The 24,865-nt window shown below is 44.5% G+C and overlaps 1 protein-coding gene across 4 annotated transcripts in view; it reads left to right on the plus strand.

The window, feature by feature from the left end:
* Positions 1–24,865, plus strand: part of LOC139473064 (uncharacterized) — a 45,983-nt gene that overhangs the window by 7,342 nt on the left and 13,776 nt on the right. For all 4 annotated transcript variants that reach the window (XM_071255573.1, XM_071255575.1, XM_071255574.1 and 1 more), the window contains exons 4-8: positions 139–405; positions 7,310–7,455; positions 20,511–20,619; positions 22,339–22,451; positions 24,006–24,234. In XM_071255573.1, coding sequence (XP_071111674.1) covers positions 139–405; positions 7,310–7,455; positions 20,511–20,619; positions 22,339–22,451; positions 24,006–24,234 — 864 coding nt within the window. The remainder of the gene's footprint in view (positions 1–138; positions 406–7,309; positions 7,456–20,510; positions 20,620–22,338; positions 22,452–24,005; positions 24,235–24,865) is intronic.

Genomic DNA, 24,865 nt, shown 5'->3' on the forward strand with positions numbered 1-24,865 from the left:
ACCCATTAATATTGATACCTTCATGCTACTCTAGTTAAGGAGTACTCCTTCAGCTACTCGTGCATACTAATTAATACGTGTTTTGAATTTAACAGAAGTCCAATCAGTTTACTATATCTAAGCATTTCATTTCCACAGAGGGCCCACTGAGCAAATTTGTATGTTATGGGAGTGGATCATTGCCGTCGTTGGAAGGACACCAAATATATAACCGGGTTATGCTTGGAGTGACACTGGATGCATGTGCACAGTTGTGTACATCTGAACAAACGTTTGAGTGTTGTAGTTTTGACTACTACTTTGAGGAGAAGGCGTGTCACATGAGCCAATACATTGCTGCCAATGTGAACGGTGTTACCCGGGACCACATAGATCACAATGCGGTGATGCACTACGAGAAGAAAGGTAAGTAGACAACAGTTAATGTTGTTAAAAGTGTGTATATTTATGTTCCGTCTATTTGATAATTAAATGTCCGACCAATCGTTCTTTTACGTGACCAAACCCAACTTGACCACACTGTATGAGGAGCAGAGCACAGTGCCTTTAGGCACATGCACTATTTACGTGTGAGTATTTTTACCACATTTACATTTCTCAACCGACATCTGCAGAATTGTACTAACTGTGTTAAACGCCCTGTTTCATAGTTCATGAGGGACTAGTATCCATTTTAGATTGTGTTCAGATTGTCCCCAAATCAGGACAAAATCAGGATAGGAACATACATTGAAAGCATATGACCTGGGTTTCCACGATCGATGCAAAGTGAGTTTGTCATCTGTGAGTCGACTAGCCTGCTCAGCGTGTCACTGTTTGCTGACGAGACGAGTGCTATAGACTGCTCACAAAGAGCGCGCTGCTTTCTGGCCAATTACTTAAGTGCTTGAGGAGCTGACTGTTGCTCATTTGATGAAAGGTCGAGCATTTCATGGCTGATTCCGTGCTAAATCCAAGGGAAAGCCAACAGATGGTGCTGGCGCCCATCACATCCATTACTTTTCATGCAATAGGCGATGGATCAATCTGAAACTTCCAGCAAGGATTTGGCTTCGAGCGAGTGTCTGTGTTCGCTAATGCTGACAGATATTTATAAAACACGGTCTTTCTGTGCTTGAGTATATACGTTTGTATGAACAACAGACATGTTTACCTAACATCATAGACATGTTACTTTGGTTTGTTTCAGTCATAAGTACAGACTGGCGTTAGCACAAAATAAGGCATCTAGTGACGTCTCATTTATTGAATTTGGTAATGTCGGTATTTATTCTGCTCAAGATGGTTGACAGAAACACCAACATCTCCACTGGAAAGCACTGTGACACAACTAATGTAGGATGTTTCAAATGACGGTTTCCCCGGCTCAGATAGGAAGCATCACGTGACAGTTTCTACGCCTGATGTAGGGAGCATCACGTGATGGTTTCTACGCCTGATGTAGGAAGCATCACGTGACAGTTTCTACGCCTGATGTAGGGAGCATCACGTGATGGTTTCTACGCCTGATTTAGGAAGCATCAGGTGACAGTTTCTACGCTTGATATAGGGAGCATCACGTGATGGTTTCTACGCCTGATGTAAGGAGCATCACGTGATGGTTTCTACGCCTGATTTAGGAAGCATCACGTGATTGTTTCTACGCTTGATGTAGGGAGCGTCCTGATTCTACATCTACACATGGAGGACATGATTCTACATCTACACATGTAGGGCCTGATTCTACATCTACACCTATATTACCTGATTCTACATCTACATATATAGGACCTAATGCTACATGTACACGTGCAGGACCTGATCCTACCTCTACACATGTATGACCTGATTCTACATCTACACGTGGATGACATGATTGTACATCTACACATGTAGGACCTGATCTTACATCTACAGGAAGTACCTGATTCTACTTCCATAATACAATTCGTAAACTGTAGATGCATCATCACTGGTAATCAAACACAACGATATTCAATATAGACATTAGTCATTATATCTTTACAGATACGTTACTGCAGACAGTTATTCATTGTTGCTTTTTGTATGTCAGCTTCTATCATGGGTTCACGTAAATGTCCTGGTTGATTAGTTATCCTTGTAGTGTAACGGATGGTGATGGGGAAACAAAGTTAGTTTCACACCCATATGCATACTGAGTCTATACGTTGGTCAGCAGTGACACGGAGCAGGCACGGGGCCGCTGGCCATGGTAATTAGGTAGTGACTAGTCGCCTTCACAGTGCCAATGTCTAACTAATTAAACTATTGATCGGCCTACATTCTATTCTGTCATTAATCTTATTGGGACCGACATCATCTGTTACATCCACTCAGTGTGTGGAGTTAATGTGCTCAAATTAGTTGTTCAAGTGACTACTCAGTAATTGCATTGTGTGTAGGAGCTACATGTTGTGACTGTCAAAGACTGTCCTCCATGCGTACATGTTGAATCAGGTGCTACATGCGTGGAGATAAAAGCAGGTCCTCCACGTGTAAAATCAAATCTTCAATATATGGAGGTCAAATTGGAGACTCCTTGATAAGAGGTGGAATCGGGTGTTCGATTTGTAGATATACAATCAGGTCCATCATCTGTAGATACAGAATAAGGTGTTCAAGGTGTAGATGAAGAATCAGGACCTCCATAGGTAGATGTAGAATCATGTCCTCCATGTGTAGATGTAGAATCATGTCCTCTATATGTAGATGTAGAATGACGACCTCCATATGTAGATGTAGAATCAGGACCTCCATGTGAAGCTGTAGAATCATGTCCTCCATGTGTAGATGTAGGATCATGTCCTCCAAGTGTAGATGTAGAATCATGTCCTCCATATGTAGATGTTGAATCATGACCTCAATGTGTAGATGTAGAATCATGACCCCCATGTGTAGATGTAGGATCAAGTCCCCCAAGTGTAGATGTAGGTTCATGTCCTCCATATGTAGATGTAGAATTAGGACCTCCATGTGTAGATGTAGGATCAAGTCCTCCATGTGTAGATGTAGGATCATGTCCTCCATATGTAGATGTAGAATCAGGACCTCCGTGTGTAGAGGTAGGATCAGGTCCTGCACGTGTACATGTAGCATTAGGTCCTATATATGTAGATGTAGAATCAGGTAATATAGGTGTAGATGTAGAATCAGGCCCTACATGTGTAGATGTAGAATCATGTCCTCCATGTGTAGATGTAGAATCATGTCCTCCATGTGTAGATGTAGGATCAAGTCCTCCATGTGTAGATGTGGAATCAGGACTTCCAAGTGTAGATGTAGCATCAAGTCCTCCATGTGTAGATGTTGGATCAAGTCCTCCATGTGTAGATGTCGAATCATGTCCTACAGGTGTATTTGTAGAATCAGAAATGCTAGAAATGTATTGATTGATGTGGTTCTGATGAATATCGTAATTGGTTGTCATGTTTGTGCATAGTGGTATTTTAGATGAAGCCAAATTAATTTGTCAGTTGAATATTAAACTACAGTAAACGAGTCCCATATGATGCACATGTCACATCTTCATGCTTCAAGTGCCATACCCTCTGGTAGAATGTGATATTTCAATGCCCATTATAACAAAATCGTACACATCAGTAACTTCAACGTATCGTTTAATAATTTTGTGAAAGGTCGATCAATGTGAATGTTAACACAGCTGTGAAGTTGTTATTTGTGTAGACAAAAATACTACATCCACCTGTTACCTGTAAGCGCAGAGGAATATTGGCATGGATGTATTGACAAGGAACAACACCCAGTCGAGAAATGCGAATATGTCATAGCCTCAATTCCAACCATTGTTTCATATATTCAAAAATAGTCATGTTTCCATCGCTTCTTGAGATGAACGATCTGAAGGCGTAACCACATTTATCTCTAACTTATATCCTGTTTTCTTGTAACATATTTCCCATCCTCAATACAATATATCACTTCTCCCCTTACAATGATTTCTTCTATTACGTTATTCTCTTTTACCCTTAATATGTGCCCGCTTCTCCCGTCACCGGATTCCCTTCTCCAACTACATGCGCCCCTTCTCCAGCTACAAGCGCCCTTTCTCCAGCTACATGCGCCCCTTCTCCTGCTATATGAGCCCCTTCTCCTGCTGTATACGCCCCTTCTGCTACATGTGCCCCTTCTCCTGCTACATGCGCCCCTTCTCCTGCTACATGCCCCCTTATTTAGGTACATACGCCCCTTCTCCTGCTACATGCGCCCCTTCTCCTGCTACATGTGCCCCTTTTCCTGCTACATGTGCCCCTTTTCCTGCTACATGTGCCCCTTTTCCTGCTACATGCCCCCTTATTTAAGTACATGCGCCCCTTCTCCTGCTACATGTGTCCCTTCTTCTGTTACATGCGCCCCTTCTCCTGCTACATATGCCTCTTCTCCTGCTACATGCGCCCCTTCTCCTGCCACATGCGCCCCTTATTTAGCTACATGCGCCCCTTCTCCTGCTACATGCGCCCCTTCTCCTGCCACATGTGCCCCTTCTCCTGCTACATGCGTCCCTTCTCCTGCTACATGCGCCCCTTCTCCTGCCACATGTGCCCCTTATTTAGCTACATGTACCCCTTCTTCTGTTACATGCGCCCCTTCTCCTGCTACATATGCCTCTTCTCCTGCTACATGCGCCCCTTCTCCTGCCACATATACCCCTTTTACTGCTACATGCGCCCCTTCTCCTGCTACATGTGCCCCTTCTCCTGCTACATGCACCCCTTCTCCTGCTACATATACCCCTTATTTAGCCACATGTACCCCTTCTCCTGCCACATGTGCCCCTTATTTAGCTACATGTACCCCTTCTCCTGCTACATGTGCCCCTTATTTAGCTACATGTACCCCTTCTACTGCCACATGTGACCCTTATTTAGCTACATGTACCCCTTCTCTTGCCACATGTGCCCCTTATTTAGCTACATGTACCCCTTCTACTGCTACATGTGCCCCTTCTCCTGCTACATGCGCCCCTTCTCCTGCTACATATGTCCCTTCTCCTGCTACATATGCCCCTTCTCTTGCTACATATGCCCCTTCTCCTGCTACATGTGCCCCTGTTCCTGCTACATATGCCCCTTCTCCTGCTACATGTGCCCCTTCTCCTGCAACATGAGCCCCTTCTCCTGCTAGATATGCCCCTTCTCCTGCTACATGTGCCCCTTCTCCTGCTACATGCGTCCCTTCTCCTGCTACATGCGCCCCTTATTCAGCTACATGCGCCCCTTCTCCTGCTACATGCGCCCCTTCTCCTGCTACATATGCCCCTTCTCCTGCTACATGCGCCCCTTATTTAGCTACATGTACCCCTTCTCCTGCCCCATGTGCCCCTTATTTAGCTGCATGTACCCCTTCTCCTGCTACATGCGCCCCTTCTCCTGCTACATGCACCCCTTCTCCTGCTACATATGCCCCTTCTCCTGCTATATGCCCCCTTATTTAGCTACATGCGTCCCTTCTCCTTTTACATGTGCCCCTTCTCCTGCTACATGCGCCCTTGTCCTGCTACATGCGCTCCTTATTCAGCTACATGCGCCCTTGTCCTGCTACATGTGCCCTTTCTCCTGCTACATGTTCAATATGTTTCGGCTAATTTACATACAGCTTGGCGGACACGAACGTATATGTGTATAGCCCGACACGGAATATGGCTACAGAGTTTAACCATCGTGTTCTGTCCGTGACGGTGCTGCTGTACGGTCTCACAGTCAGCTTGCCACCGCCATATTGCCAAGCCTTCGGGCTGTTCTGTCATCGGTTCCCACCAACGAAAACTCTTCATATTATCTAGTAATTTTCCAATTACAGCAAAAGATTGATTTTCGGAATTAGATTTATGAAATGTCGCGCGAAATATTACGGTGTTCGCAAGTTCCCAGCAAATGCGTATATCATTCCTGCTATAGCTGTAACAAATACTGGATGTGTGTGTGTGTGTGTATATATATATATATATATATATATATATATATATATATATATATATATATATATATATATATATATATATATATACTCTCACTAAATGTGTACTCTGCAAAACGAGAAACGCAAAAGTGTGTTTAGATGATTGTATATTTTATATATCATATGAAAAATCAACAGATGGTAATAGATTGTTTAAAACTGACACACGTCATTGTCATTGAACCAGGCTCAATATGGCACACATGGAACAGTAGACCTTTCAGGTGAAGGTCATCTGTTCTCAATATCTTGTAGGACAACCATTCGAGTCCAAAACTGACTTGGAAGCAATCAAATCCCTAATTGTGCAGTGCTTGTGTCAACTGTCTGAGGTTCTGTGGTTGTTGCTGACGTGCTCGCAGTCATTGATCAAGTGCATCCTATAAATTTCGATTGGGTTTAAATCTGGAGACCTGGACGGCCATGGCAGGATTTGGATGCTGTGATTCCTAAAAAAGCTGTTATCAGCCTTGCCATGAGAGGTCGGGAGTTGTCTTGTTTAAAAAATGACTTTCGCTTGTTGCCTTTTTGAAAGGACGTGCAATCAAAGCAATCTCATTCGTGTAACGTTGTGCCGTTAAATTCCCCAGAACTTGCATCAAGTATGTTCTACCAGTGTAGGACATAGCTGCCCACATCAACACACTACCACCACCAAATCTATCCAAGTATGCAGTTTCGTGCATAACGTTCCCTGCGACGCCTGTAAACACGCCGTCTGCCATCCGCACGGCAAAGCATAAAACGTAACTCGTCACTGAATCAAATCTCCATCGCAGTTGTGGCCATACTCTATGATCTTGACACCATTGACCTCCAACTGGTCGTCTCGCTCGAATACCTTCAGCGCGTAAATGGTTCTTTACTGCCAGGCCTGATATCCTACGCAACCCTGGTATTGCCGTAGTTGTAGAGGTGGCCGTGGTGGTTCTTTCACGCAAGTGAGGTAGCCGTATGAATCTGCCCTGTGCTCTCGTAGTGATACGTGGTCGACCGGTTCGTCCTGTGAGTCTGATAACGGTTCCACAGTAATGGTGCTTGGTGGTACATGGATACAAACGAGCTGAAGATGTGTCTCCTGTTTGAGGTCGGCCGATGGGCATGTTTTGCTGTTAACTAGCTGTGAGATTGTGATGGCACGCAAACGAAAATTTATAGCCCAACAAGTGAAGTTGCACGTACAAATCATCTTCGTGTGTTTCGCCGCCAGGCTCTCACATGGTCGTGTTGCGGTTTTTTCATCTTTACACCAATTTTAGCAGTATTTCCACACAAATTAATCCCAGCACATGCAAAAATGACCAATGTCATAGGTACATGTGTATTATTGCAGCTCCCTACCTGGATTACTTCTACCCTACGCCATATGCCGTAGTCCTGGGCAACAACGAGCGGACATTCGAGAGGGTCACACCCAACAGATGTGCACGCAGCTGCCTCGAAGAGACCAAGTTCGTTTGCCGATCCTTCGATTATCAGGTAGGACTACTTATCTCAAACTATGGAAATGAACAGTTGATAACAAATCATGGATCTGTTTTGAGAATGACATACTTGGGTGGGGATTTGTAGAAACACAGGTAACATGACATGGGTGATGGCGGTGACTGGGCAATACCAAGAACAGGGTGTTAGGGGTTGAGTTACATCGGTGATCACATGGAAATTGGGAGGTACATATGCGAGGGTTCGGATTGGGTGGTTTATACATTGGTGAGAGTAGTTTTCGGGAAATACAAAGGTAAGGATGGGACACTGAAGACACACTGGAAGGTGCGGGGTTGATGATAATAGTGGGAATGGGAATTAGAGATACATGGCGAGGGTGCGGAATGGGATATGTAGTGGTGAAGGTGGGGAATGGGAGAAGTAGAGGTGAGGGTGGTGAACGATATAGAGGAGAGGGTGGGGAATTGGAGATATGGAGGTGAGGATGGGGAATGGGAGATAAAGAGGTGAGGTGAGGTGAGGTGAGGTGAACTGGGGTTTAACGTCGCGTCCAAGATTATTGCACTTATATAGCGACGTGAATGTACGTGTGTGTGTGTTTGTGTGGCTGCTTGTACTAGTCCGGACTGATGCCGAATTATAGTGCTAGCTCACTGAGATACCATGCCGCAGTTTAACATGAATACCCCACCCAGACACAGTATACTGACTCCGAGCCGACCAGTCCTTGTTTTGTCACCTTAAAGCCGAGCGCCAGACATTGTAACAACAATTACCATCTTTTAACGTCTTTTGGTATGACACGGCCGGGGATCGAACCCCGGACCTTCCGCTCTCCGGGCGGGCGCTCTACCACTAGACCACGGAGGCGGTCGGGAGATACAGAGGTGAGGGTGGGGAATGGGAGATATTGAAGTGAGGGTGGGGAATGGGAGATATAGAGGTGAGAGTAGAGAATGGGAGATATAGAGGTGAGGGTGGGGAAGGGGAGATATGGAGGTGAGAGTGGGGAAGGGGAGATATAGAGGTGAGGGTGGGAAATGGGAAATATAGAGGTGAGGTAGGGGAATGGAAGATATAGAGGTGAGGTAGGGGAAGGGGAGATATTGAAGTGAGGGTGGAGAATGGGAGATATTGAAGTGAAGATGGGGAATGGGAGTTACAGAGGTGAGGATGGGGAATGGGAGTTACAGAGGTGAGGATGGGGAATGGGAGATATGGAGGTGAGGATGGGGAATGGGAGTTACAGAGGTGAGGATGGGGAATGGGAGTTACAGAGGTGAGGATGGGGAATGGGAGTTACAGAGGTGAGGATGGGGAATGGGAGTTACAGAGGTGAGGATGGGGAATGGGAGTTACAGAGGTGAGGATGGGGAATGGGAGTTACAGAGGTGAGGATGGAGAATGGGAGTTACAGAGGTGAGGGTGGGGAATGGGAGGTAAAGAGGTGAGGATGGGGAATGGGAGTTACAGAGGTGAGGATGGGGAATGGGAGATATGGAGGTGAGGATGGGGAATGGGAGATATGGAGGTGAGGGTGGGGAATGGGAGATATGGAGATGTGGGTGGGGAATGGGAGATATTGAAGTGAAGATGGGGAATGGGAGTTACAGAGGTGAGGGTGGGGCATGGGAGTTACAGAGGTGAGGATGGGGAATGGGAGTTACAGAGGTGAGGGTGGAGAATGGGAGATATTGAAGTGAGGGTGGAGAATGGGAGTTACAGAGGTGAGGATGGGGAATGGGAGGTAAAGAGGTGAGGGTTGGTTCTTGGAGATATAGAGGTGAGGATGGGGAATGGGAGATATTGAAGTGAGGGTGGAGAATGGGAGTTACAGAGGTGAGGGTGGAGAATGTGAGTTACAGAGGTGAGGGTGGAGAATGGGAGTTACAGGGGTGAGGGTGGAGAATGGGAGTTACAGAGGTGAGGATGGGGAATGGGAGTTACCGAGGTGAGGGTGGGGAATGGGAGATATGGAGGTGAGGGTGGAGAATGGGAGATATTGAAGTGAGGGTGGAGAATGGGAGTTACAGAGGTGAGGGTGGGGAATGGGAGGTAAAGAGGTGAGGGTTGGTTCTTGGAGATATAGAGGTGAGGATGGGGAGTGGGTGTTATAGAGGTGAGGATGGGGAATGGGAGATATTGAAGTGAGGGTGGAGAATGGGAGTTACAGAGGTGAGGGTGGAGAATGTGAGTTACAGAGGTGAGGGTGGGGAAGGGGAGATATTGAAGTGAGGGTGGAGAATGGGAGTTACAGAGGTGAGGGTGGAGAATGGGAGTTACAGAGGTGAGGATGGGGAATGGGAGATATTGAAGTGAGGGTGGAGAATGGGAGTTACAGAGGTGAGGATGGGGAATGGGAGGTAAAGAGGTGAGGGTTGGTTCTTGGAGATATAGAGGTGAGGATGGGGAGTGGGTGTTATAGAGGTGAGGATGGGGAATGGGAGATATTGAAGTGAGGGTGGAGAATGGGAGTTACAGAGGTGAGGATGGAGAATGGGAGTTACAGAGGTGAGGATGGGGAATGGGAGATATTGAAGTGAGGGTGGAGAATGGGAGTTACAGAGGTGAGGGTGGAGAATGTGAGTTACAGAGGTGAGGGTGGAGAATGGGAGTTACAGGGGTGAGGGTGGAGAATGGGAGTTACAGAGGTGAGGATGGGGAATGGGAGTTACCGAGGTGAGGGTGGGGAATGGGAGATATGGAGGTGAGGGTGGAGAATGGGAGATATTGAAGTGAGGGTGGAGAATGGGAGTTACAGAGGTGAGGGTGGGGAATGGGAGGTAAAGAGGTGAGGGTTGGTTCTTGGAGATATAGAGGTGAGGATGGGGAGTGGGTGTTATAGAGGTGAGGATGGGGAATGGGAGATATTGAAGTGAGGGTGGAGAATGGGAGTTACAGAGGTGAGGGTGGAGAATGTGAGTTACAGAGGTGAGGGTGGGGAAGGGGAGATATTGAAGTGAGGGTGGAGAATGGGAGTTACAGAGGTGAGGGTGGAGAATGGGAGTTACAGAGGTGAGGATGGGGAATGGGAGTTACAGAGGTGAGGGTGGGGAATGGGAGGTAAAGAGGTGAGGGTTGGTTCTTGGAGATATAGAGGTGAGGATGGGGAGTGGGTGTTATAGAGGTGAGGATGGGGAATGGGAGATATTGAAGTGAGGGTGGAGAATGGGAGTTACAGAGGTGAGGATGGAGAATGGGAGTTACAGAGGTGAGGGTGGAGAATGGGAGTTACAGAGGTGAGGGTGGAGAATGGGAGTTACAGAGGTGAGGATGGGGAATGGGAGTTACCGAGGTAAGGGTGGGGAATGGGAGATATGGAGGTGAGGGTGGAGAATGGGAGATATTGAAGTGAGGGTGGAGAATGGGAGTTACAGAGGTGAGGGTGGAGAATGGGAGTTACAGACGTGAGGATGGGGAATGGGAGTTACAGTGGTGAGGATGGGGAATGGGAGGTAAAGAGGTGAGGGTTGGTTATTGGAGATATAGAGGTGAGGATGGGGAGTGGGTGTTATAGAGGTGAGGATGGGGAATGTGAGTTACAGAGGTGAGAATTGGAGAGTGGGATATGTTGAGGTGAGGATGGGGAAGGGGAGATATAGAGGTGAGGGTTGGTTATTGGAGATATAGAGGTGAGGATGGGGAGTTGGTGTTATAGAAGTGAGGGTGGGGTAATGGGAGATATTGAAGTGAGGGTTGGGAGTGGGTGATATAGAGGTGAGGGTGGGGAAGGGGAGATAAAGAAGTGTGGGTTGGGAGTGGGTGAAATAGAGGTGAGGGTGGGGAATGGGTGTTACAGAAGTGAGGATGGGGGAGTGGGATATGTTGAGGTGAGGATGGGGAAGGGGAGATATAGAGGTGAGGGTTGGTTATTGGAGATATAGAGGTGAGGATGGGGAATGGGGGATATAGACGTGAGGGTTGGTTATTGGAGATATAGAGGTGAGGATGGGGAATGGGGGATATAGAGGTGAGGGTTGGTTTTTGGAGATATAGAGGTGAGGATGGGGAATGGGGGATATAGAGGTGAGGGTTGGTTTTTGGAGATATAGAGGTGAGGATGGGGAATGGGGGGTATAGAGGTGAGGGTTGGTTATTGGAGATATAGAGGTGAGGATGGGGAATGGGGGGTATAGAGGTGAGGGTTGGTTTTTGGAGATATAGAGGTGAGGATGGGGAATGGGGGATATAGAGGTGAGGGTTGGTTTTTGGAGATATAGAGGTGAGGATGGGGAATGGGGGGTATAGAGGTGAGGGCTGGTTATTGGAGATATAGAGGGGGGCATGGAGAATGGGAGATATAGCGGTGAGGGTTGGGAATGGGAGATATTGAGGTGAGGAAGGGGAATTAGAGATATAGAGGTGAGGTTTGGGAATGGGAGATATTGAGATGAGGGTGAGTTTCCTGAGTTGTACACCACAATGAACATGACATGTCAAAGACAACCACCTCCATTCATACATTAACTGATGATATCAGATGTTGACTGAAGATATTAGTAAAAAATGATCTAAACAAACTTAAGAATATCAGTCAATCAAATTGTAACAACATGAATATTTTAGTCAACATGAATATTATAACTAGCATAAACATATTAATCAATCTTAATATATTAACTAACATGAATATATCAGTCGACATAAATATATTGACTATAATAAATATTTCAGTCAACATAAATATATCAACCAACATAAGATATCACGATCAGTCAACAAAAATAGATAAGTCTACTAAATAATCAGTTAACATGAAGATATCAGTCTACTAAAATATGATGTATGTCATCGTATCCCAATTGCGTGGATCGATGCCAATGACATCAATCACTGGATTGTTGGTACAGACTCGATTATTTACAGACCGCCGTCATAGAATATTGTGTGGTGTTAAACAGCAAACAAACAAACAAAACTGAAATATAAGTCAACTGACGATAACCAAGCACGGCAAGAAATGGATCTATGAGTGACATAATTATGCAGGAGTAAATCAGACACGCTGCTTAACTATACCGTCATCTGTAGCTGAGTCTGGCGGGGAGGCAGTGTGTGGGATGGGATGGGGAGAAGTTGATGGGACGGTGGGGAAGGAGGGTTGGCTGTTGGGGTAGAGATCAATATAGCGACTCAACGCCGCAGGTGAGGAAGGCAGGTGAGAATTACACCGGATGTGCGGAAGTGACACTCACTGAGAGACGGCGGGATCGATATTTCTCCACAGCCAAGTCATTACCATGCTTTGATTTTTAATCAGTGAAGGTTTTGAGTTTTCTGTAGCAGAGTAGGTGAATACCGATTATTGATGGTGGACAAAACAAGGACAAAGGGGTCTGGTTTGCAGAATGGAAAAGTACTCAATATTTGAATACACATAGTTTTACTTATTTTCCTCGCATATCATTTACATGCAAATCTCAGGCGGTGTAACCAATGTATAGATGGATCATTGGTGAGCCGGGTGTACGCTTGAACGGAAGTATCAACTGTGGGCAGGAGAGGTGGGTGTACAAATGTAGGTGAACGGGTGTGTCAGTGTGGACAGGAGTGTGGGTGTACGTAAACGGGTGTGTCAGTGTGGACAGGAGTGTGGATGTACGTAAACGGGTGTATCAGTGTGGACAGTATTGTGGGTGTAGGTGAACGGGTGTATCAGTGTGGACAGTATTGTGGGTGTAGGTGAACGGGTGTGTCAGTGTGGACAGGAGTGTGGGTGTACGTAAACGGGTGTATCAGTGTGGACAGTATTGTGGGTGTAGGTGAACGGGTGTATCAGTGTGGACAGTATTGTGGGTGTAGGTGAACGGGTGCATCAGTGTGGACAGTATTGTGGGTGTAGGTGAACGGGTGTATCAGTGTGGACAGTATTGTGGGTGTAGGTGAACGGGTGTATCAGTGTGGACAGTATTGTGGGTGTAGGTGAACGGGTGTATCAGTGTGGACAGTATTGTGGGTGTAGGTGAACGGGTGTATCAGTGTGGACAGGAGTGTGGATGTACGTGAATGGGTGTGTCAGTGTGGACAGTATTGTGGGTGTAGGTGAACGGGTGTATCAGTGTGGACAGTATTGTGGGTGTAGGTGAACGGGTGTATCAGTGTGGACAGTATTGTGGGTGTAGGTGAACGGGTGTATCAGTGTGGACAGTATTGTGGATGTAGGTGAACGGGTGTGTCAGTGTCGGCAGGAGTGTTGTGTAGGTGAACGGGTGTATCAGTGTGGACAGGACTGGTTGGTGCACGTGTGTGTTAATGTAAGCATGTGTTGTGGGTGTACAGATGCATGCGTGTGTCAGTGTGGGCAGGAAATGGCGCATGTACACGTACACATGTTCTTGTGAGTACGCATGAGGAGTGTACACATGCAAGTGTCTGTCAGTTGGGCAGGCGTGGTGGGGGTTGACGGACAAGAGGCTTATTCGCCTTGTTAGGCTCATTACTCATTGATCTTTCAGTGATCGATATTCCCAGCGGGACGACAAGTCTAAGCGATCGACTGATTGAGCGTTTATGTTGTTGCAAACAAGGACGCCACAGACCCGCCTTTTCATGCCGGAAATGTAGGGCACATTTGTGTAAAATAAGATTTTTAATTTCCTATAGCGGAGATTATGATCACATTGGTCATGTTTTTAGATGAGAGTAGTTGATCCCTGAACGAGGAAAATGAATTGTGTGATTTCTGTCGCCGGGACCCAGTGCAGTATTATTTCCTTATTTGGAGATACATTGGCATGATTGCAATACTAAGTACAGCAGAGTTAAGTTCTCAAAACTAATAGTATCTTTCTGCCGACTCTTCGTATTCATTATGAGTATCAATTTTTCAACATGAATGGGAAGCAGAATTTCGCTTAAAACATTCCTTCAACATGCTCATGTGTAACACCCAAAACATTCCTTCAACATGCTCATGTGTAATACCCAAAACATTCCTTCAACATGCTCATGTGTAATACCCAAAACATTCCTTCAACAGTCTCATGTGTAATACCCAAAACATTCCTTCAACATGATCATGTGTAATAAACAAAACATTCCTTCAACATGCTCATGTGTAATGCCCAAAACATTCCTTCAACATGCTCATGTGTAATACCCAAAACATTCCTTCAACAGTCTCATGTGTAACACCCAAAATATTCCTTCAACATGCTCATGTGTAATACCCAAGACATTCCTTCAACATGCACATGTGTAATACCCAAGACATTCCTTCAACATGCTCATGTGTAATACCCAAAACATTCCTTCAACATGCTCATGTGTAATACCCAAAACATTCCTTCAACATGCTCATGTGTAATACCCAAAACATTCCTTCAACATGCTCATGTGTAACACCCAAAACATTCCTTCAACATGCTCATGTGTAATACCCAAAACATTCCTTCAACATGCTCATGTGTAATACCCAAGACATTCCTTCAACATGCTCATGTGTAACACCCAAGACATTCCTTCATCATGCTCATGTGTAATACCCAAAACATTCCTTCAACATGCTCATGTGTAATACCCAAAACATTCCTTCAACATGCTCATGTGTAACACCCAAAACATTCCTTCAACATGCTCATGTGTAATACCCAAAACATTCCTTCAACATGCTCATGTGTAATACCCAAAACATTCCTTCATCATGCTCATGTGTAACACCCAAGACATTCCTTCAACATGCTCATGTGTAACACCCAAAACATTCCTTCAACATGCTCATGTGTAACACCCAAAACATTCCTTCAACATGCTCATGTGTAATACCCAAAACATTCCTTCAACATGCTCATGTGTAATACCCAAAACATTCCTTCAACATGCTCATGTGTAACACCCAAAACATTCCTTCAACATGCTCATGTGTAACACCCAAAACATTCCTTCAACATGCTCATGTGTAATACCCAAAACATTCCTTCAACATGCTCATGTGTAACACCCAAAACATTCCTTCAACATGCTCATGTGTAACACCCAAAACATTCCTTCAACATGCTCATGTGTAATACCCAAAACATTCCTTCAACATGCTCATGTGTAACACCCAAAACATTCCTTCAACATGCTCATGTGTAATACCCAAAACATTCCTTCAACATGCTCATGTGTAATACCCAAAACATTCCTTCATCATGCTCATGTGTAACACCCAAAATATTCCTTCAACATGCTCATGTGTAATACTCAAAACATTCCTTCATCATGCTCATGTGTAACACCCAAAACATTCCTTCAACAGTCTCATGTGTAACACCCAAGACATTCCTTCAACATGCTCATGTGTAATACCCAAGACATTCCTTCAACATGCTCATGTGTAATACCCAAAACATTCCTTCATCATGCTCATGTGTAACACCCAAAACATTCCTTCAACAGTCTCATGTGTAACACCCAAGACATTCCTTCAACATGCTCATGTGTAATACCCAAGACATTCCTTCAACATGCTCATGTGTAATACCCAAAACATTCCTTCATCATGCTCATGTGTAATACCCAAAACATTCCTTCAACAGTCTCATGTGTAACACCCAAAACATTCCTTCAACATGCTCATGTGTAATACCCAAAACATTCCTTCAACATGCTCATGTGTAATACCCAAAACATTCCTTCAACATGCTCATGTGTAACACCCAAAATATTCCTTCAACAGTCTCATGTGTAACACCCAAAACATTCCTTCAACATGCTCATGTGTAATACCCAAGACATTCCTTCAACATGCTCATGTGTAACACCCAAAACATTCCTTCAACATGCTCATGTGTAACACCCAAGACATTCCTTCAACATGCTCATGTGTAATACCCAAAATATTCCTTCAACATGCTCATGTGTAACACCCAAAACATTCCTTCAACAGTCTCATGTGTAACACCCAAGAAATTCCTTCAACATGCTCATGTGTAATACCCAAGACATTCCTTCAACATGCACATGTGTAATACCCAAAACATTCCTTCATCATGCTCATGTGTAACACCCAAAATATTCCTTCAACATGCTCATGTGTAATACCCAAGACATTCCTTCAACATGCACATGTGTAATACCCAAGACATTCCTTCAACATGCTCATGTGTAATACCCAAAACATTCCTTCAACATGCTCATGTGTAATACCCTAAACATTCCTTCAACATGCTCATGTGTAATACCCAAAACATTCCTTCAACATGCTCATGTGTAACACCCAAAACATTCCTTCAACATGCTCATGTGTAATACCCAAAACATTCCTTCAACATGCTCATGTGTAATACCCAAGACATTCCTTCAACATGCTCATGTGTAACACCCAAGACATTCCTTCATCATGCTCATGTGTAATACCCAAAACATTCCTTCAACATGCTCATGTGTAATACCCAAAACATTCCTTCAACATGCTCATGTGTAACACCCAAAACATTCCTTCAACATGCTCATGTGTAATACCCAAAACATTCCTTCAACATGCTCATGTGTAATACCCAAAACATTCCTTCATCATGCTCATGTGTAACACCCAAGACATTCCTTCAACATGCTCATGTGTAACACCCAAAACATTCCTTCAACATGCTCATGTGTAACACCCAAAACATTCCTTCAACATGCTCATGTGTAATACCCAAAACATTCCTTCAACATGCTCATGTGTAATACCCAAAACATTCCTTCAACATGCTCATGTGTAACACCCAAAACATTCCTTCAACATGCTCATGTGTAACACCCAAAACATTCCTTCAACATGCTCATGTGTAATACCCAAAACATTCCTTCAACATGCTCATGTGTAACACCCAAAACATTCCTTCAACATGCTCATGTGTAACACCCAAAACATTCCTTCAACATGCTCATGTGTAATACCCAAAACATTCCTTCAACATGCTCATGTGTAACACCCAAAACATTCCTTCAACATGCTCATGTGTAATACCCAAAACATTCCTTCAACATGCTCATGTGTAATACCCAAAACATTCCTTCATCATGCTCATGTGTAACACCCAAAATATTCCTTCAACATGCTCATGTGTAACACCCAAAATATTCCTTCAACATGCTCATGTGTAACACCCAAAACATTCCTTCAACATGCTCATGTGTAATACTCAAAACATTCCTTCAACATGCTCATGTGTAATACCCAAGACATTCCTTCAACATGCTCATGTGTAATACCCAAAACATTCCTTCAACATGCTCATGTGTAATACCCAAAACATTCCTTCATCATGCTCATGTGTAACACCCAAAACATTCCTTCAACAGTCTCATGTGTAACACCCAAGACATTCCTTCAACATGCTCATGTGTAATACCCAAGACATTCCTTCAACATGCTCATGTGTAATACCCAAAACATTCCTTCATCATGCTCATGTGTAACACCCAAAACATTCCTTCAACAGTCTCATGTGTAACACCCAAGACATTCCTTCAACATGCTCATGTGTAATACCCAAAACATTCCTTCAACATGCTCATGTGTAATACCCAAAACATTCCTTCATCATGCTCATGTGTAATACCCAAAACATTCCTTCAACAGTCTCATGTGTAACACCCAAAACATTCCTTCAACATGCTCATGTGTAATACCCAAAACATTCCTTCAACATGCTCATGTGTAATACCCAAAACATTCCTTCAACATGCTCATGTGTAACACCCAAAATATTCCTTCAACAGTCTCATGTGTAACACCCAAAACATTCCTTCAACATGCTCATGTGTAATACCCAAGACATTCCTTCAACATGCTCATGTGTAACACCCAAAACATTCCTTCAACATGCTCATGTGTAACACCCAAGACATTCCTTCAACATGCTCATGTGTAATACCCAAAATATTCCTTCAACATGCTCATGTGTAACACCCAAAACATTCCTTCAACAGTCTCATGTGTAACACCCAAGAAATTCCTTCAACATGCTCATGTGTAATACCCAAGACATTCCTTCAACATGCACATGTGTAATACCCAAAACATTCCTTCATCATGCTCATGTGTAACACCCAAAATATTCCTTCAACATGCTCATGTGTAACACCCAAAACATTCCTTCAACATGCTCATGTGTAATACCCAAGACATTCCTTCAACATGCTCATGTGTAATACCCAAAACATTCCTTCATCATGCTCATGTGTAATACCCAAGACATTCCTTCATCATGCTCATGTGTAACACCCAAAATATTCCTTCAACATGCTCATGTGTAACACCCAAGACATTCCTTCATCATGCTCATGTGTAATACCCTAAACATTCCTTCAACATGCTCATGTGTAATACCCAAAACATTCCTTCAACATGCACATGTGTAATACCCAAGACATTCCTTCAACATGCTCATGTGTAATACCCAAGACATTCCTTCATCATGCTCATGTGTAATACCCAAAACATTCTTTCAACATGCTCATGTGTAACACCCAAAACATTCCTTCAACATGCTCATGTGTAACACCCAAAACATGTGTAACAATAGACACACAACAGTCTTTATATACACTATGATATCCACAACACACTTTAAATCCAATACAATAAACACAACAGCTTTCAAATCCAGTCCTCTACCCACAACAATCTTTACACTCACTGTAATATTCACAACTCTCTTTAAAACCTCCCTAATACCCACACTACTCTTTAAAAACACTGTAATACACACACAACTCTTTAAATGCACTCTAATACGCACAACAGTCTTTAAACCGTCTGCAATACCCACAGCATTCTTTAACCCCACTGTAATAACCGCCTCAAGCTTTAAACACATTGTTATGCGCACTATAGTCTTCACACCGACTGTTACATCCATGCTTAGCAGTGCAGTATTACTCTATAGTGGCCCACGCCTACAACATATCCGTTATAGCGAACATTTAGTTCCCCCCAAGGCCATGTACTATCTGCGTTCTAGATGCAGGATGAGGGATGAAGTGGGTGGGGTGGTAACTGCAGGCCATGTACTATCTGCGTTCTAGATGCAGGATGAGGGATGAAGTGGGTGGGGTGGTAACTGCAGACCATGTACTATCTGCGTTCTAGATGCAGGATGAGGGATGAAGTGGGTGGGGTGGTAACTGCAGGCCATGTACTATCTGCGTTCTAGATGCAGGATGAGGGATGAAGTGGGTGGGGTGGTAACTGCAGACCATGTACTATCTGTGTTCTAGATACAGGATGAGGGGTGAAGTGGGTGGGGTGGTAACTGCAGGCCATGTACTATCTGTGTTCTAGATGCGGGATGAGGGGTGAAGTGGGTGGGGTGGTAACTGCAGGCCATGTACTATCTGTGTTCTAGATGCAGGATGAGGGGTGAAGTGGGTGGGGTGGTAACTGCAGGCCATGTACTATCTGTGTTCTAGATGCAGGATGAGGGGTGAAGTGGGTGGGGTGGTAACTGCAGGCCATGTACTATCTGTGTTCTAGATGCAGGATGAGGGGTGATGTGGGTGGGGTGGTAACTGCAGGCCATGTACTATCTGTGTTCTAGATGCAGGATGAGGGGTGAAGTGGGTGGGGTGGTAACTGCAGGCCTTGTACTATCTGTGTTCTAGATACAGGATGAGGGGTGATGTGGGTGGGGTGGTAACTGCAGGCCATGTACTATCTGTGTTCTAGATGCAGGATAAGGGGTGATGTGGGTGGGGTGGTAACTGCAGGCCATGTACTATCTGTGTTCTAGATACAGGATGAGGGGTGATGTGGGTGGGGTGGTAACTGCAGGCCATGTACTATCTGTGTTCTAGATGCAGGATGAGGGGTGATGTGGGTGGGGTGGTAACTGCAGACCATGTACTATCTGTGTTCTAGATGCAGGATGAGGGGTGATGTGGGTGGGGTGGTAACTGCAGGCCTTGTACTATCTGTGTTCTAGATACAGGATGAGGGGTGATGTGGGTGGGGTGGTAACTGCAGGCCATGTACTATCTGTGTTCTAGATGCAGGATGAGGGGTGATGTGGCTGGGGTGGTAACTGCAGGCCATGTACTATCTGTGTTCTAGATGCAGGATGAGGGGTGATGTGGCTGGGGTGGTAACTGCAGGCCATGTACTATCTGTGTTCTAGATACAGGATGCCACCTGCATGCTGAGTTCCAAGACCGGAAGTGATGTAGGAGGCCTGTACGACCAAGGAGCTGCCCAAGTTCATCATTTCGAGATGAAGCCATTTCTAGGTATGTCACCCACTGTCTTAGGCAAACACTTATGAGGGAACATTATGCTATTTATATCAGAAATATATCGCATAACTGTAAGACGCCCTGCTTCATAGTGTCTACAGAAAATAGATCTAGCGACAGAGACGCCCTCACAAGACTTCATCCGCCGTGTATGGCAGGGTGCAGTTTTGGAGATGTCTGGTATTTAAGTTCCTGATATATGCGTATTCGACGAAAGTCGTTCTGGATTATTGTTTCAAGTACTTCAAAGTGTATGCGTTCAGTTTACCAGTGTATTCGTGTCCGTGTTCCAAAAGAAACAAAGCAGTGTGCACGGTTTTGCGATCGTGATCGACACCATGTAAATGGTATGCCTGCAATATCTGGTATACTCTTGTTCCTCATCTCCGCTGCACATGACACGAGAACAGCTCTATCAGTAACAAGCTCTCTCTGTGGCTCTCAATGATCACACACTCCACAGTACGTTCTTTGCTTGTTCGTCTTTTTATGTCTGCTGCAAATTCTGCTGGATAATTAAGCAATTGCTGTACGTTGTTCTATATTAGTTACAGGATCAAGGAGGAGGCGGGTAATAATACCAACGTTATACTCTCAATCTACTAGTTGCTAGGAAACACAACATCGTTGTGTGTAGAAACATAATACATACTTTGTAACGTTAGCCGGTACGTTTGTACTGAAGTGTCGCAGGAACTACCGTCTATACTGCAGGAGTCAGTCAACAGGAGCCAGGCGATCAGGAGATGCTTGTACTTATTATGTGGAGGCTGAAGATCACCTAAGATAAAGCTAAAGATATTAATCAATAACGTACCACCCATCGCTATATATTCAATACTTTCGAACAGCTGAGGATACAACGGCAATGCCTCTAATGTAAAGAACACATACTTGCTGGAAGTCTCAGCATGTGCCACTGCAGTATTGTAGTTAGAAAACATCAAATATCCATATACAGAATTAATTCAAACAGACAATGGCTATTGGTTACACAGTATGAACACACGTACCATCCCACCCTTTCATTACACGGAGTGTAGTCGCGCGTTGTCGGATTGACAATAGAACGTATTTATCAGGGCGTTATCATCTGCAGAAGCCCGAGGTCTGCCATTAACTGCCCGACGAAGGAGCAGAACTTCTGCAAATGAAAAGGCCTGAAAAACACGTTACCGATATTATGGCTAAATGGATAGAATGTGTGGTTAATCCCCAAAATGAACAAAACAACACACAACAGTGGAAATGGAGTAGCTGTATTAAAAACACACACAATGAAAGTCATTGTTTTACAAATAGCAACGTCACAGAACATAATATAAGGATGGCGTCACAAACAAGAAACGTGACGCCAGTGACGTCACATAACAATAGAATAGACAGGAGCCCGTCGTCAGGGAAATGCTTGCTGCTATCAAGTTAAAGATTTTTGATAACAATTGGGCATTTTTATGATAATTCTATCCATTGTAGCTGTAAGATGTTTACGCAGATATGATTGAAACCTCATGTGTCACTCAAAATCAGTCACTATCTGCGAGACTGTCTCCATCGTCCGGTGGATAGAGCGTCTTCCCGGATAGCGGAAGCGGATAGCCCATTTGACCTCATCGTATAAAAAATATTATTCATTTGTAATACCGGCAACAGCCCCAACCTATTACTCTTTGCGTGTGTAGTTGCTCATAACATTTTACTATATGCTCCCAGATTGTGGCGGTGTGATGACTACTGCAACTGGCAATTTCGCAAGCCCAAACTGGCCCCGGAAATATGCCCACCACCTGAACTGCTCCTGGCACGTCAATGTACCCCAACACAAGGTAGGTTGACAAACAACTGTCTGGTCGCCAGTAGTGAGGTGTTCTCGTGGCACATCAATGTACCCCAACACAAGGTAGGTTGACAAACAACTGTCTGGTCGCCAGTACTGGGGTGTTCTCCTACAGGTCAATGTACCCCAACACAAGGTAGGTTGACAAACAGCTGTCTGGTCGCCAGTACTGGGGTGTTCTCCTACAGGTCAATGTACCCCAACACAAGGTAGGTTGACAAACAACTGTCTGGTCGCCAGTACTGGGGTGTTCTCCTATAGGTCAATGTACCCCAACACAAGGTAGGTTGACAAACAGCTGTCTGGTCGCCAGTACTGGGGTGTTCTCCTACAGGTCAATGTACCCCAACACAAGGTAGGTTGACAAACAACTGTCTGGTCGCCAGTACTGGGGTGTTCTCCTACAGGTCAATGTACCCCAACACAAGGTAGGTTGACAAACAGCTGTCTGGTCGCCAGTACTGGGGTGTTCTCCTACAGGTCAATGTACCCCAACACAAGGTAGGTTGACAAACAGCTGTCTGGTCGCCAGTACTGGGGTGTTCTCCTACAGGTCAATGTACCCCAACACAAGGTAGGTTGACAAACAGCTGTCTGGTCGCCAGTACTGGGGTGTTCTCCTACAGGTCAATGTACCCCAACACAAGGTAGGTTGACAAACAGCTGTCTGGTCGCCAGTACTGGGGTGTTCTCCTACAGGTCAATGTACCCCAACACAAGGTAGGTTGACAAACAGCTGTCTGGTCGCCAGTACTGGGGTGTTCTCCTACAGGTCAATGTACCCCAACACAAGGTAGGTTAACAAACAGCTGTCTGGTCGCCTGTACTGGGGTGTTATCCTGGCACATCAATGTATGACAACACAAGGTGGGTTGACAAACAACTGTCTGGTCGCCAGTACTGGGGTGTTCTCCTACAGGTCAATGTACCTCAACACAAGGTAGGTTGACAAACAACTGTCTGGTCGCAAGTACTGGGGTGTTCTCCTAGCAGGTCAATGTACCCCAACACAAGGTAGGTTGACAAACAGCTGTCTGGTCGATAGTAGTGGGGTGTTCTCGTGGCACATCAATGTACCCCAACACAAGGTAGGTTGACAAACAGCTGTCTGGTCGCTAGTACTGGGGTGTTCTCCTAGCAGGTCAATGTACCCCAACACAAGGTAGGTTGACAAACAACTGTCTGGTCGCCAGTACTGGGGTGTTCTCCTACAGGTCAATGTATGCCAACACAAGGTAGGTTGACAAACAACTGTGTGGTCGCAAGTACTGGGGTGTTCTGGCAGATCAATGTACCCCCAAATTAAGGTAGGCCGACAAGTGTCTGTCACTAGTACTGAGGAGTTTTACAGGACATTGTTTAACAGTTAATGATTACTTAATGTATTCAAAATGATCTTTACAATAAATACCCTTTTTTTGCAGGAACTGTAGAGTGAGTGATTGTGTTCTCAAAACTGGTTCTTTTCCCTTTTCATTGCCTTTGATGCTTCGTTTTATGGGTCACATCAATGTGGAATATATTGGCATATTTGTCATTTTAGGTAGTCAAGTTTACTTTCACTCATTTGGTCCTCGGACGCAAGACGCACAACCCGTGTGATGAAGTCAATGACAAACTGATGGTTATGGAGATGACGTCACATGGGCCTGTGCGCTTCTGTGCTGATCAGAATATTGGTTCCTACGTAAGTCAGTCCAACAACATCACCATTCAGCTGGTCACCAATGGGCAGCACGATGCACAGGGATTCAGAGTCTTCTATGAGACAGGTATTGAAATGGGGTGTTTCTGTTACCTGAAAAAAGAAACTGATTCTGTCTACATTTGTGTTTCTCTCTTATTTTTGTCATCCTTTCCTTCTTTCATCCACCGTTTTTTTAACAAAGACCTTAACCAATATGGTCATATGACTTACTTTGAATGCTTGAATGCTGATTCTCTGTGTGACTCTGCAGAAGTAATGATCACATTTACCCAATGTCATCAGTCAAACAGAGGAATAGCTGGAAACCCATACAAGGAGGTTAACAATGCTTGCACATGCACTTAACCAATGTTATCTTCAAGTAAAAAGCCCAAAAGGAACATTCAAATGGCCAGAGATTTTACTTAATGGCGTGCAATACTGCCATAAAAAACTGTTTATTACAATAAAAGTGTTTTCTATCCATCTGAGGTGTAAAATCCGAAATTTATTGATACGAACCTGTGTCATGAGACTTTGGAACTACTTGTATTTTCTGCACGTTCCTGATATAATTGCGGATATCCCTAATGTGTATGATGATGGTGGTGATGATGATGATGATGATGATGATTACACAAGAGTAATAGGGTTAATTGGGAACATGGTCCTAAACGTAGCTGACCGAACTGATATGAAAGTGTGATGTTTGGTTG

This window comes from Haliotis cracherodii, unplaced genomic scaffold (assembly GCF_022045235.1).
Source record: "Haliotis cracherodii isolate W230 unplaced genomic scaffold, xgHalCrac1.p SCAF_26, whole genome shotgun sequence".
NCBI classification, from domain to species: domain Eukaryota; kingdom Metazoa; phylum Mollusca; class Gastropoda; order Lepetellida; family Haliotidae; genus Haliotis; species Haliotis cracherodii.